Genomic DNA, 15,831 nt, shown 5'->3' on the forward strand with positions numbered 1-15,831 from the left:
TGTGTGTGTGTGTGTGTGTGTGATTTCATCTGATTCATCAATACAGGCACAGACATATCTGTGGGGCCAAGAAGTTCACTCTAACACAACATAGTTCAGGGTTTGGTTTCACTATAAAAAATCCACTACAAAATTCCAACAAATACATTCTGTACATTACAGGTAAAAAAAAAAAAAGAACTATAACTTTGACAGCCAAGGAAGTGAATCTCGACCAAAAGATCTTTATTCTTATGTGTTGTTAGTTATACAGGCCAGAACAGGTGGGATGTTTACCAAATTGAAGTATTTTACAAAGAGTGACAGAAAAAGAAGTTTTAATAGCTTCTTTCTTTCTAACACTAACCCCTCATTTCTGAAACAAAACATTCTGTGTTTGTCAGTATTAACTAAAGTAAGAACAATAATATTTCTTTATCTTTGAAGAACAAGATTTGAACCTATGATCCTTAATGTCAGTTATGCATTACAAGACACAGCAGCAAAATGTTCCAAGTTGCACCACATTTATTTTTTGGAAAGGTGCTAAAAACACACAAAAGCAAAAGATATAGTCAGAAGCCAATTGTACAAATGTATAGAGTAACGGTAAACTTACATGCTTCCTCTTCTTCAATAAATGAGTTCCAAGGATCGGTGGGTCCATCAAGAAGTGGAGTCTGGGGAACATCAATTTCATCGCGAGGTTTCATCATACTCACTGAAAAACCTTGCTTGACTCTGGAGAAGTGTGGCACCCACGACTGTTTGGGATAAAACCGGCATGGAGCATAAGTTAATGATGAATGGGAGAAAAACGATGTGTCTTGCTTCAAACCTTTAAATGAGGCGGATTTCATGTGGGTGGTGGAGAACGGAGATGGTGCTGCCCAGTCAGTGCAGTGCATATGAGTGAGATGGTTAAGATAGCATGACATGAGAACAGGAGATTTGGTAATCGGTTGGTTCATTTGACCGTGGAGATCAACCATAGAGAGGTCCTCTAAAACAATATTGGAAGTGATGTCATCAGGAGAAGATATTGCAGACATAAATGAAAGTGTGGAACTGGAAGATGTTGAGCTATGGGTGGACTTGGGTCGTTTTTTACTTCTTGAAGTTGTACCATTGACATCAAAACTTCTACTTCTGTCTCGTTTCTGATTTTCAGCCGGTTTTTCATTAGTTACAGTGCCGCTGTTTTGGCCAGGTAACTTTACTTCTTGGAACACTGGTTTCCTATAGAAGAATCGTTGAAGTTCTGTCTCTGACATGGTCCCGTCATCATCAGCAGTGAAATAACGATCACTTTCCATCGATGTCATGGTGTAATATTCTCCGCTGGTGCACCGACTTCGACCAGTTTCAGGACTTGACCAAGGGTATCTTCTAGTGGGAGATCCAGTCTTTGTTGATGTGCTGCTCTGTGTCATGCTGTGTAAGCGGGCAAAACCAGAAGAAGGAGATGAAGGATAACTGTAGACTGAACCATTTGAGCTGGCTAGGGAACCATGACGAGCATAGTCCCCACTGCATACGGGGCCAGAACTACAGCTGCCAAACTCCGTCTCCTCTGTCAGGCTATTTAAACTAACAGGATCAGCCAGCGAAAACCCATCAGAAGTTATACTTAGTGATTTGTCCTGCTCATCTATATTTTTACTGACATCAGCCGAAGTCTTACTTGTGGGTCCATGGGTGTTGGATGTCACTGTACTTGAGGAATGTGATGTATCATCATCCTCATCACCACTGTCATCAGCCTGTTTCTCCTGAGGCTGCTCACCAGCAACAGTCATTTGCTTCTGAAGACTATCTACCAAAGTTACGTTAGTTGTTGGTGTATCAGGGCTACCAAATGTACTCATATAACCGCGAGTAAATATCAAACCTTTATAAGTTTCAGGTGACCCAGGTACTTTGGAATTATTTGTCTCAAACATTAGTTTATTTCGACAGAGAAGACTCTGTCCAAAGCCAGGATCAGCATCCTTAGGAAAAATCTGAAAGACAGCAGCACTAGAATTGCCAGAGGAAAACTTTTTAGGGTGGAAAAATCCAAGACCATTTTTGTTGTTGCCAAAAAATTTACATCCACCAAGACAGCCACATTTACGTCCAATAACAAAAGTAACATTTGGCACTTCAGATCTCCACAAGAACCAAAGACGGCGTGTCTTTCTGTCATGCGATTTGAGAAAATCATCCTGAATTTTATGAAATTCTAAGTTGGGAAGAGCCATTGCTGCTTCAATATTAATAGGACCAAATGAAACCTGACCACATTCCAGCCAAACTTCTGGTTGACCATTTGATTGTCTCATAGGAGCTGTGGAAATATACTGAGTCAAAGTTATCTGCTCAACAAAACCTGTCACTCCAGCTCGAGTAGTAATTCCATGAAGATTGCATGTAGAAAACCTTATTGGAGAAATCTGCAAAGTAAAAAGAAAAATAGTTTAGATTGATTTTTTTTAACAAAGAGTTTATACTTAGACTTTTCTATTAATTGCTGCCTAACCGCATGATGACCATGTCAGAACAAACCCATAATCAAATGCATTCTAGTCATGCCCATCTCATCAGTTTTTGTTGGGTTTTGGAGGGGTTTCTCAGACACAATCTTATACTGAAGAGTCTTTTCAAAAAGAACCCTCGACTTTCTACAAAACAAATTCGTTGCTTTATTTGTCTTCACATTTGCAGATGCGCACCCATTCTTCATCATCAGTTATGGCAGAGATCTCATTAGATTCCAAACAACCAAACAACTCCAGACTGAGTGTGCCTCAGTCTTCTTTCTGTTTATCGGTCAATATGTGCCACACATTATGCAGCTACACAATGCATCCCCGTTTTTCAACTCAGACAGCTTTTACAGATGCCTATTTCTTTGGGAAAGTTGTTCTTCTAAATCCATTGTTGTTCAACTTGCAGTAAATCACTAAATGCATCAAATATACATTTACTCTAGAATGTGTAGATCGATCACTGATGTAATTATTATGAAACTTGAAAGTCGAGGTAACACACTCAGCACTGCAATCGCTGAGCTAGCCTCTTTGGTGTGCTATTCAAACCTCATACATCATCGTGTGTGTTCTTTTCTAAGAGAGTAGGATGTGATTTGCAAGAGATTCTTGCAACTAATCAAAATTTTGATACATAGGAAAATTTACGTAAATCATTATGTAAAGTTGTTAACATTAATGAAATAAAACGTTTACCTGGAGATTGGAAGACGAACCAAATTCAACAAAATGCAAATTGATGGAATCAACAGAGGCTCGTGTCATTCTGTATTTGATGTCTTCGGGTGAAGGGCAACAGAATGGATATTGTGGAAACATTCGACATTGCGGTTGAGGTAGGCCATGTTGGCACATTCTGTATGGTATGGGGGATTGCAAAATATTTTCAGAATCGTCAACAAGCATAATGAACGTTTCAAGAAATTCAACAATACTTTGAACCTAAAAGCAAAAAGAAAAAAAAAACAGTAACAAAAATATAACTATATAAATTTTACACTATTATATATCTTTGCAAGTGTGCATGGGTGTGCAGATGTGTGTTGCCTGTATGTGTGTACTTTTGTGTGTAAGTATATACGAGTATGTGTGTATATATAAAAATGAGTATAAACATGTGTGTACAGTATAGTATAGTTTCAGGTTAGTTCTAATTAAATAAATCTATAGTATGCAGGTAGTCAGTTAAATGACCAGGTGCAATCCAGATACCTACATGGTAGAGACAAAATTAACATTTCTAACTGTTGATTAAAAATAAAGAGAATGAGAAACATCCAAGCGGTTTTGTTACCTGGGGAGATGTCAGTCTTCCAGAAAGACTACCGACAATGACTTCGACAAGCCATGCATATTCTATTGTATCCCGATCTAGTGGTAACCCCTCTCCTGAAAACATAGCATGTCCCCGCACTTGCAGACCCGATAAAGCCAAATGTCCTTCATGTATATGAGCATGCTCAGCATCTCTCTGCAATTAGAAAAGACAAAGCAAATAATTTTGTAATTAGAACAACTTTCTAATAAAATAGTTTTGTAGCTAGAATATCAATGAAACAAGGAAAGCTACCTTATCACAAGTCATCAATTTATATTTAACAGCCAGTTTTGGTACAATAGACAAAAAGGTGCAAGAGTGGCTGTGTGGTTAACAAGTTTGCTTTCCAACCACATGGTTCCAAGTTCAGTCCCACTGTGTGGCACCTTGGGCAAGTGTCTACTATTATAGCCTCAGACCAGCCAATGCCTTGTGAGTGGATTTGGTAGATGGAAACTGAATCCCATCTCTCACACACACACACGCACACACAAAGAGTTATGGGATGGAGTATATAATAATCTGGGTTACATATGCTTCATAGTGAGCAGAACCTTGGGAGTGGTAAATATCCAAGCAAGGTGTATATAATGCAGGCTACTCTTCAGGCCAAGGGTGTCTTGGTTGAATGATGTCTACATTGTTGTAAGGAGGTAGGTGCCAACACACGGACGATACAGTCAGAATGTGTAGAGAACATGGTTAGAGTGGAGAATACCACCTCAGTAAACCACTATTGTTGTTGTTTATATTTTCCATGCTTTGCTTAAAGCTAACCTTTCTATACCTCAATCCTTGGACCTTACAATTATATATATATATATATATATATATATAGAAATTACGATGTATGTAAACAAACAAAGTTTCTAGGTAGTTTAAAGGTAAAGCACTATGACTGGTAATCACAGAGATGTGAGTTCAAGTCTCATAGCTGGCTGCTAACAAATTTTTCTGCAATATAAGGATGTTCTATCCTATTTATGCTTTTCAGCATTATTATTATGTGTTTGAGAGTAAAATATTTCCATATCTGTATGTATGTATGTATATATATATATATATATATATATATATATGGCCGTTTTCGTGCGGGTGACACGTAAAAGCACCCACTACACTCTCTGAGTGGTTGGCGTTAGGAAGGGCATCCAGCTGTAGAAACTCTGCCAAATTAGATTGGAGCCTGGTGTTGCCATCCGGTTTCACCAGTCCTCGGTCAAATCGTCCAACCCATGCTAGCATGGAAAGCGGACGTTAAACGATGATGATGATGATGATATATACCTAAGTGTAGGTGTCTTTGTCCTCCTACCACCGTTTGAACAATTGGTGTGAGTTTGCATCCCCATAACTTAGCAGTTTGGCAAAAGAGTCCAAAAAACATAGATACCAGGCTTAAAAACAAAACAAAACATAAGTACCAGTGCTGATTCATTCAACTAAAAACTCTACAATGTGGTGCAGCACCAGCATGGCCGTAGTCTAATGAGCGTAATAGGTGAAAGCTATATATTCAGATAATTACCTCAGTAGAATCTCTGGACAATAATAATGAAGGGGATATGAGGAGTTGAAGTTTGGTTTCTTTATATGATTTATCCATTTCAAATCCTAACCTTTCAACATAAAGGCAAGGACAGGGAACTTCATCCACATTACAATTCTGAAAAAAGAAAATAAAAATTGATAAAAAAATATTAAAAAAATATATATGACAAAATTCAAAAGAAAGTAAGAAAATGGAGATATAGCATTTAATAAAAAATTATTAACTGCAAAAATTAAACAGTCCCTTACAGCTGTTTCAACAAAGCCTAAAAGATTAAATAGCAATTATTAAAACCATTATATTACACAAAATCTTTTCAGAAGAGTAGAAAAAAGATATACCTAACTCTAACGATATATCTTTTTTCTATTCCTCTGAAGAGATTTTGCCTAATATAATGATTTTAATAATTGTTATTTAATTCTTTAGGGTTAACTGAAACAGCTGTAAGGGACTATGTTTGATTTTAGCAGATAATAAATTTTTATTATATGCTATATCTCCATTTTCTTACTTTCTTTTGAATGATTATAAACCATGACTTAAATATAAACCTATTGTTTTATGAATATTATTATTCATAACAAATATTACGTATTGAACCAGTAATGTGAATAAATAATCATTCCGCTTGACAGAGTAATTTGACTGCTAAAGGGTTAATTTCGGGTTAATTTCAGAAAGGAGTGGTGTGGAAATTTGAGAAGATTTAATAAAAAGAGATTGTGGTTACCTTTATGAGGTGGATCTGCATGTCATGTAACGTAACAGAAAATGTTACTGACAATGGACGATACTTTCGAGGATCAAATGAACCTGATCTTTCTTCACTAGTGGACAGATTAGGAAAACTTACATCATTTTCTTCATCATTTTTTGGAGCATTATAAAAGTCTGTAAAATGTTGGTCTTCTCCAAAATAATTTTCCTACAATACAAAAATGTGTGAAAAATAATAAAAAAATAATTTTGATCTGATGTGATGTTTTATCGACATCCCTTTTTCTTTTTACGGAAGGGAGAGGCAGAGTGTTGTCTAATTTTCTTGAAAAGCGTGACCGAACAAACTATACTACAAGAATATGTGAAATAACAATATGTTAAGTCGACAGTTCAGTTAATGTATTAACTAATAGCAAACTAAAATAGTAAAAGCTGATGCCTACAGCTGTTAATAGTTTCAGTTTCAGGAACTGCCACAAAACAGAGGGGAAGTTGTGACTTACCTTTATATTCCACAAACTGAGAAGTAAGGAACCATACAGACAGAGTACTGAGGGTCCTACTTCTAATTCAAGGTTGATCACATCTGGTTCTAGTAAAATAGGATCAAAGTCATCCGGTGGCTTGGAATACACCATGTCTTGTCTTAGAGGCCGAAGTGGAATAAGCAGAGCTTCTTCAAGTTCTAGACCAGAGTTGATGTTCTCCTCAAGACCAGCCACAGGGTCGCTGCACACATGCAATACTGGCATAGGGTGATAGGTGTAGGTGATGCTCAAAGCTGCAATGGGTGTTGTCCAACAATCAATCCAGTCGGCACTAGAAAATAATCAAATTGTTTTTAAGTTATGTCCATTTGTCTCTCAACCAATGGATTCTGTTAGACAAACAAGAAAACTAAAAGCTTGTAAATATTCAGAGAAAATATTAGTTTAATCTGTTCAGCTTCTTGATTTTAGATGGCAATACAATGCATACAAGATTCTTACCTAATTTGCCATGCAGTGGGACAGAACTCTTACTAGTCTGAGAGTAAAACTTTTAACATGAAAATATGTAAATTACCTTTTCTGTGTGAGTTTCCTCCACTTTTCCCTTTGAGCTGGGAAGCCTTTTTCAAGAACATTTCCATCACGGTCGAGTATTTTCATATTCTCTGACAATGCTTTGATAACATGGCGACTAGTCACAGTTTCCGGTAGAAATAACCGACAATCCATACTCTCACCCTGAGTGAATTAAACAATAACACTTCTCATAAACATGAAGCTCCAAATATAAAAATGGAAGAGAAATGACAAGTTGTGATAAATGAAACATTGCAATAATTTCTACTAACAGAGCTGCTGCTGCAATAAAATTGTAAATGAAGTCAAGAACATGGGATTGCCAGATTCTATATACAAGAGGAACCTACTTGATGGAATGAACTAATCTTAATATATTATAGAATATTTGTGTTAGTAATTCCAGAAACATGAAAGAGAGAAACTGATTCAAACAAAACTCAAAACACTAAGTACACTGGAGGAGACACAGAACAACTACTTCCATGTTCTTTCGGCTAAGCTATCCAAAGAACGGAAGCAAAAGTTACTGCCATTATCATTTCTGTTTCTTTTGGCAATGAGCTGGTAGAAGCGTTGGCACACCAGGCAGAATTCTTAGCAGCATTTCATTTGTCATTACATTCAGAGTTCCACCAAGGTCAACTTTGCTTTTCATCCTTTTGGGGTTGATAAAATGAGTACCAGTTAAGTACTGGGTTTGATGTACACAACTATCCCTCTCCCCCAAAAATATCTGGCCTTGTGCCTACAGTAGGAAGGATTATTAGCATTAATATTAAGGCCAAAAGGACAAAATGCTGCTAAGCATTTTGTCTGAATCATTACATTCTGAGTTTAAATTCTGCCGAGGATAACTTAGCTCTTCATTCTTTCAAGAAGTACTGGTCAAGCACTGGGGTCAATGTAACTGAATAGCTCCCTCCCTGCCTATAGTAGAAAGAATTATTACCTCCACCTTAGCGAAGGTATTGTTTTCAGTCACGTTTGTTTGTCCATGGACAAAATATCTCAAGAACCGCTGAATGGATTCGGACGAAACTGTCAGAGATGCTTGGCCTCATGACAGGCACGAACTGATTAGATTTTGGGATCGATCCAGTACCAGACAAGGATTTTGGATTATTTTTTTACTTAATTTTTGACAGCGATTGGGTTCATTTTTAGTATTCTCATTTGTGAGAGCAGTCGAGTTTATTTCAGACATTCTCATTTTAAAAATCATAACCGTTGAGAGGATGTTGGTGTTGCCTTGGCAGAGGTTTGCACTCTCTGAGTGCTCTTTTTATTATTGTTATCCTTAAAGTGGCTCAGCAGTATTTCTTCCAGCCTTTATGTTCCAAGTTCAAATGCCACCGAGGTCAACTTTGCCCTTCATTTTCCCAGAATCAATAAAATAAATTACCAGTTAATATTCTATATTTTATTTTATATAACAATGGTTAAACACAACCTTTCTATTTTGTTATGTTAATTCCTGAGGTTAAAATATCCAATGAATAGATTTAACATTAGCTAACAACCACCCACATTTCAAACCTCACTGCACAGCAGTAAGTACGCAGGTAAGAATTTTATCAATACTCACTCGTATGAATATACGTGTTGCAACTTTTGGAGGTAGGAAATCAACATAGGGAAGCTGAATTGACAAGTCAAACATATCACCACAAAATGCAACATAAACTGAAAATATAAACAAAATATTTTTCAAATGTATTGTCAGGTTAAACAAAGTTTCTTAACCCATTAAGTCCCAGAGTACTTAAATTTCTGAATATTACTTTTAAATTTTTACAGATGATTGAAAATAGGTTTAGAATGAAAAAAATAATTATCAAAATTCCTTTACTTCAAGTAGAAATGGAAATAGTCGGTGTCCTATAAATAGGACACTGAGACAATGTGATATAGCTTATTTAATGTTCTCATTTAGTGTCCTATTTATAGGACAGTGGGACTTAATGGGTTAAACATGAAAACAAGGCAATTTAAACAGAGAAACATGTTGAAATCAATAAAATCCAAATAAAAAAATTCTACTGTTCCTCTCTCTCTTCCCAACCTTTTCTATGTCCCACATTCCCAAAGTAAATGTTTGATTAATTTTCAAGCGCCCTGCAAAAGTAATATCATGGGCAAGGATGGAAAAAAAACTAATTTTCTAATAATTCACTTATCATCCTCATCATCGTTTAATGTCCATTGTCTTTTTAAAACTGAAACACCTACAGTACCATGGAATAATATAGTTTTTGATAGGCCTCATAGAACAAAGTTATTTTTAAAAGCTAGGTAATAGTTTCATTCAGAAAAGTAAGTAGCATAGCTGCAGGTGTGGTACAGGTGCAGGCATATCTTGTGGTGAGAACTTTGGTTCCCAACCACATGGATTTGACACTTTGGACAAGTGTTTTTTTGCTATAGCCCCAAGCTGACCAAAAGCCTTGTCGGTGAATTTGGTAGATGGAAATTGAAAGAAGTTCATCGTTTGATGGTAGTGGGGTGAGAGGGATATTTTCTAATACTGATTGGACCTGTCTTTGAAGAATAACATTGGTCAAGCAATGGGGGGTGGGGAGTACGAGTCTCAATCTTAAAGCACACAGATTTATCTCCCTTGTTAGCAATAACAATGTTAGCAACTTCGTGTTGAATTCCATACTCTGGTACTATGCCTCTGTGATTTAGTGTTCTTATATAGAAGTGACCATCACACATGATCTCCATTAGAATGGTGTTCAGGGATTCCGAGTCAAAGTTTTGATGGCAGCACTAACTTTAGTAAAGCTTAATGGTTCATCAAGGTAGGATGACAGACATTTCATAAGGTTCCTTTGTGTCTGGTGAGTCGACTGACCAAGGCTGGTTTAGGAGGTGATTGAGGTGTTTTCCACTCAAACACCAGTTTTGCTAACTGATCTGCCATAGACGTACGAAAGAAAAAACTGTTGACAATGACAAAGACAATAATTTTGCTTAGTTATAGAAGAAAACATTTTTCTCAAGATAAAAAAAAAAGGTACTTTACAATCACTATAATATGTGGCTTCAGAAGACTTCCAAGCAGTACTCACTGTTCTCTTGATTTTGAGACGAAGTATCAATCCAGTTGTGTTGGTTAGCCAGTGAAACTATTTCGAATTCTTTGATTATCAAATTGATGTGCCAAGTGTATGGAACAAAATGGTAAATATCTGGAACCTGCCGACTTGACCAATCATCAGTCAGATCTAACATGAAACAAAAAAAAAGATTTCTGTTTTGTTTGAATGATAAAAACAAAAGAAGTTTAAAACTACAGGTAAATTTAGATAATACTTTAAGAATTTTGATGAATGATAAGAATCTAGGTGAAAAGTTCAAATATAATTCAATCATAACAAAATCCAGGAACCTAAAAGTGAATTATTAATACAATTGAAAATCCTTTATCCAAAATTCCAAAATTCAAGTTTTTTTTTTTTTTTTTAATTCTGACATGGCACAGTGCTGAGAAGATTCCACCAAGTACAGCTTTTATGAGAGATGCTGTTACAATACACGAGTTTCTAAGCAGTGATCATCTTGTTTTGTTCTCTTTATTATTTTTTTTTTTTTTACAGTAAGCACAAAACATATTTACATGAGATCTGAATTTCACTACCAGGTACAAATGTAACATGACTAGTGCCGTTACTTGTACATTTCTTTAAAAATATAATGCTGACTTTTTAAAGTTTCCAATCATACTCTAACTTCTCGCCTGGCACACAGTTACTTCCCCTTTTCTTTTGACTCAACAAACTTAAATGCTTCCTCTTCCCCTCCCTTCCAACCTCTTTCTTTCACAACCAATGAATGGCACAAGATAAACTTGCAAAGCATTGGACAACAATTTGGTTGGAAGTTTCTATCCTGTCATAATGTGCAGTGATGTCCGAGTAGCCAATATATTTGGCTCTGGGTGGCCAAGACAATGCACTTTACCATAGAGAATTGCTCACTGCTGTAAGGTTGAAGATTAATTCTTTAAGCCCACAGTTTAATGTTCATTTCTTCTTTTTGAACTTGACTTTGATAAACCAAAGCCAATGGCGGAGCTTCTACCCAGTTACCCCATCTGCTAGACATAACAACCAAATCTCTAAGCAGTCATGAAATGATTATTTTAATAATGTAATCTCTTTATAGTTAAAGCTGTTCTCACATTAAACAACTCTGTTAAACAAACTGTAGCAGTCTGACACTTTTAAAAGGAAGGAAACAGAGAACAATACAATTCATTCAGAGCCTCCTTATATGGTCATTAATGGTTTAAGTGAAATGACAATCAAACGAAAGTTGGAGACAATTTGTAGGCTGGTTTCGTCAGGAACTTCCTCCTACACAAAAATAGTTGACAATAAGCTTTGTTTCCTTAGGGTCTTAAACAAGTCTTTAATTTATTCTCATGTGCTAGTCACCATCAGCATCATCATTTAACAATGATGTTTATGTGTTAAATTATTTTGCAAATACAAAACTGTGCAGGAATTGTTAAAATGGTGTAATCTTGAATTAACCCTTTGACATTTAAACTCGTCCCATCTATCCCAAACATTTTACCCATTTTATGTTCAAACCAGTCAGATCTGGCTTCTCACACCTACCCTACAATGTTGTTCAAAAAGTAAACAATCACATCACCGAAGTCTCAAAGCTGCAAGATAATGCAAGATTAATTCAAAACAGTGGGAGTAAGTCAGCATTACGGTTGACAAAGTCATCTGAATGCTTAAGGATTAATGCTAAAGGATTGAAATGTAAATTGGAAGAAGTACGTTATAGAAACACAATATGTAAAATTCAAAGTTTACCTGAGAAGAATGACTTCAGATCATAGATAAGGTAAACAGTTGCTTTGCAGGCAGTAAAGTCAATTTGCCAGTCTTGATGACTATTCCAGATAATTGGATATGTGGCACTGATGGAGAACTTTAAGAAAAAAAAGATGATAAATATTAATTAACAACTTCAAGAATGTGGTACAAAGAAGACTATTTTAAATAACATCAAATCATTGCCTCTTTGCTGGCTTTTGCTTCTTTTTTACTAATTACAAGTTAGAAATATATAGCAGCAGATTCACATGTATTATATAGTCAATATCCTTTTCAGAAGCAATGACAAAAGAATTCATGTAATATAAAATGCATTAATTATTTTGAATTAAGATATATATTTCATGACTTTCAGATTTATAACAAATTCAACCAAAATTGCCGGCTCTGAAGCAAAAGAAAGATTATCTATATAAACGGATTTCATCACTTTGGAAAGTGGTTTTGGAGAAGAATAAAAACCAGCTTTAAAAAAAAAACCCAACAATTAAGATATTGGAATTTTCAAGAGAGTCTCTTTTAAGTTGGATTTTAAATCCCAAAAGCTTCTCATAGTAAGTTTAATCCTGATGTGATACAAAATTAATTAATGCAAATGATGCGAACTTCAACACCACATGTGAAATAATTCATGCATTTCAATAAATATGATGTTGGCTTTTCAGTTGAAAGAGTCACAGTTTCAAACCTCATTATTAACATTGTCCTCTGGCCTGGATACAACAGTAAACACTGCCTCCCCAACCAACCAGATAACAATTAGGAGAGAATGACTGAGATATAGAGTGGACACTAATATTTATTTTAGTCACTGAATGCTACCGATGACAAGTCATCAGACATCAGTGCAGAAGAGTAAGGTGTCAAGACCAGAGTATGCAAGAACAAATTTACTCAAAAAGATTTACGCAAAAGATCAATAGGTTAAAATATTTTAAAAGATTTAATCAAGACCTGGTTACTCAATATTGATTTTGGTGAGATTTTGACTACTGTAGAATTACCAGTTGAATATTTAAGTTATAATTATTATGCACTGTGAATATTTATAATAGTGTGATGGGTTGTAGACTTGCAGAGAATATCTGATTGACAACAACTACAACTGGAATTATAATAAAAAATCAATTCTATTTCTGTCCACTGTGCTGTTGACATAATTAGCAATAGCAATGAAAAATTAAAAAAAAACAAACATAAAACAACAATACTTGCAGCTGCCCAAGTCAGCAAAGCAAACAACCAGAATTCCATGAACCAATGGAGGAGTCTCTGCATGGTTGTTCAGTCTACTTGAAATAACAGCCAAATCTCCACCAAATCACATTGTAGAGTCTTAGAAAAAGGCTGCATGGGATAATGTAGGCTTGGATATACTGAGTTTGGAAACAGGATAGAATTGTCCCAGTTGGAAAGTCTTTTTAATTACTGACCAACTGAAGGCAGCAAGCTGAACAGAATTGTTAGCACATTGGATAAAATGCTTAGTAGCATTTCTTCTGGCTCCATATTCTGAGTTCAAATTTGCCCACCACACTCTATACCCAATATGAATGCCTCATAAGATGGCAGAATCATTAGCACGCCAGGCAAAATGCTCGGTGGCACTTCATCTGTCTTTGTGTCCTAAATTCAACTGCTGCTGCTGAAGTCACCTTTGCCCTTCATCTTTTCGGGGTCAATGAATAAGTACTGCAGTTGATGTAATTGGTTATCCCACTTCCCAGAAACTGATGACCTTGGGCCAAAATTTTAAATCAATATGAAAGACTCATGCTAGATACTGTAACTTCCTCAAAAATGCAATGGAATGCCAAGATTTGATCTCAAAGCCTTTGCTATTAGCTCTACATGTTACTCATACACAGTCAACACAAGTGTTCTATACTCACCTCAAATGTCTCACAGTCAACCAAGGACCGAAACTGAAGACTGGTTGTGGCATCAAGAAGTAACAACTGACCAGTTATTTTTGTAGTGTAACCCGTTTCTCCGATAATCCATGGAATGTTAGCTTCTACATATGAACCTTGCCCTGTGTTCATATGTATAGCTTGATTGACCTGTTGACAAAGGGAGAAAAAAAAACATTTTCAATAATCTAAAACATCTTTCTAAATAAATATTTGTGGTGGTGGTAGTAGTGGTGGTGGTGGTGGTGTCGGTCATGAAAATTTCTCTCAGCAAATATACTTTCAAATAGAGACCGAGGAATTACTAAAACTAACCATCCCATATTTACCCATTAGTGTTCAGATTACCCTGTTAAATGTAATACTTTTTCACTCGCATTGCTTTGAATTAATCATGCATTATCTTATAGCTTTGAGGTTTCAATGATGTGATTGTTTATTTTTAGAATGTCAATGTAGGTTAGGTGTGAGAGGCTAGATATGGCCAGTTTGAATATAAAACATGTAGAATATATTGGGCCGGATATGGCTGGTTTAAACACTAAAGGGTTAAAGATCAGACAGACATGGTTAAAATAATCTGTACCGTGTGCATAAAAATAAACTGTGTATAGATAGAAGTAGTTTCTGGTGGGATTCTCTACAGATATAATTATAATTCAATATTTAAGAAAGAAGCAGATTTGATTTCAAAGGGTGTACAGATAGTTCAGATATTCCAAGTGCAGTAATCCAAGTTATCTAACGGACAACAGGAACAAATTATTCACACATCAAAATCAAAAGGTCTTTAAGAGAATCGTAGTTTGGAGGATAGTAATATCATTTCTGAATGTGAATAAATAAGACAACCACACTAACACTTCTGCCAGTGTGTTTATATAAGTGCAAGAAAGAAATGTAAAGAGGGAGAGAAAGAAAGAAGACTGAAGTGGATAAAAAAACAAAAGAGTACAGAAACTGCACTTACAGAATTTTTGGTAAAGAGTATATCCACAGTTGCTTTGGCAATAATACTCATACGAAATTCAAATGCTTTGTACTGCCTCCGCTCACCTGGGCTAGGATCTCTGGTGGGTTGCAAAGGTTGATAGTCTGCAGGAAAGAAAAACTTCCAGAGATGTTCTCTGGAAAGATAGGAAGAAAAGAAAAACAAAACTTAGACAAATAAAGTAGTTTTTGCCATTTTTCTTTTTTGTTGTGATTCGCACTGCTTTTCCTTGTTTACATCTCCAAGGCTATGAATAAAACATTTTATAATAAGACCATTTTAAATTTCCACCACAAGGTCCAGTCCTTCTTGCAGTGTGGCAGTCTGTGAGCTTCAATGACCATGAGAGCCCTGCCAATGGAGCACAAGCCCCTGATAGAGCCTCTCTCATGCTAGACAGGTCAAAGGATAGAGGCCAAGCTAATATGGACCACCAGAGGTAAAAATGGGATTATAAGCCACCCATATAATCATTAAAATTTATTTAAATCTGAAATCATACATTCAAATTGTGTAATAATTGTGTGAATATTTAATATTTAGTAGACATGCCCTTTGCATTTTTCATTGCAAGGACTCTATTAGGCATGTTAATGATCTGATGACGAATATTCTCTTGCAGAGTTTCTTGCCAAGTTTCATGCAGTAATCTCAAAAGATCCAGCTTTGAAGATGCTTTCTTGTTCTTCTTATGAAGGGTCCTGTCCGTTATGTCCAAGAGGTGTTCAATAAGGTTCATATCTGGTGACTGGCTTGGCCATGGAAGCTTTTTAACGCCATTCTCATTCAACAGATCTTGGGTCCTTTTAGCCATGTGACAAGGAGCCCCATCTTCCATAAATAAAGAATCTTCTTTAATCATTTCACCACTTGAGAAGATTGGAAGGAGTCCTTT

At 35.9% G+C, this 15,831-nt stretch overlaps 1 protein-coding gene across 7 annotated transcripts in view; it reads right to left on the reverse strand.

Moving 5' to 3' along the window:
• Nucleotides 1-15,831, reverse strand: part of LOC106884293 (bridge-like lipid transfer protein family member 1) — a 213,773-nt gene that overhangs the window by 114,290 nt on the left and 83,652 nt on the right. For all 7 annotated transcript variants that reach the window (XM_014935660.2, XM_052972555.1, XM_014935618.2 and 4 more), the window contains exons 8-19: nucleotides 14,916-15,072; nucleotides 13,925-14,095; nucleotides 12,009-12,126; nucleotides 10,248-10,403; nucleotides 8,759-8,856; nucleotides 7,169-7,332; nucleotides 6,607-6,922; nucleotides 6,114-6,308; nucleotides 5,357-5,494; nucleotides 3,805-3,981; nucleotides 3,207-3,452; nucleotides 599-2,414 (exon numbers count right to left, since the gene is read on the reverse strand). In XM_014935660.2, the coding sequence (XP_014791146.1) occupies nucleotides 599-2,414; nucleotides 3,207-3,452; nucleotides 3,805-3,981; nucleotides 5,357-5,494; nucleotides 6,114-6,308; nucleotides 6,607-6,922; nucleotides 7,169-7,332; nucleotides 8,759-8,856; nucleotides 10,248-10,403; nucleotides 12,009-12,126; nucleotides 13,925-14,095; nucleotides 14,916-15,072 (3,752 nt within the window). The remainder of the gene's footprint in view (nucleotides 1-598; nucleotides 2,415-3,206; nucleotides 3,453-3,804; nucleotides 3,982-5,356; nucleotides 5,495-6,113; nucleotides 6,309-6,606; nucleotides 6,923-7,168; nucleotides 7,333-8,758; nucleotides 8,857-10,247; nucleotides 10,404-12,008; nucleotides 12,127-13,924; nucleotides 14,096-14,915; nucleotides 15,073-15,831) is intronic.

This window comes from Octopus bimaculoides, chromosome 13 (genome assembly GCF_001194135.2).
Source record: "Octopus bimaculoides isolate UCB-OBI-ISO-001 chromosome 13, ASM119413v2, whole genome shotgun sequence".
In the NCBI taxonomy this organism is placed as follows: Eukaryota; Metazoa; Mollusca; class Cephalopoda; order Octopoda; family Octopodidae; genus Octopus; species Octopus bimaculoides.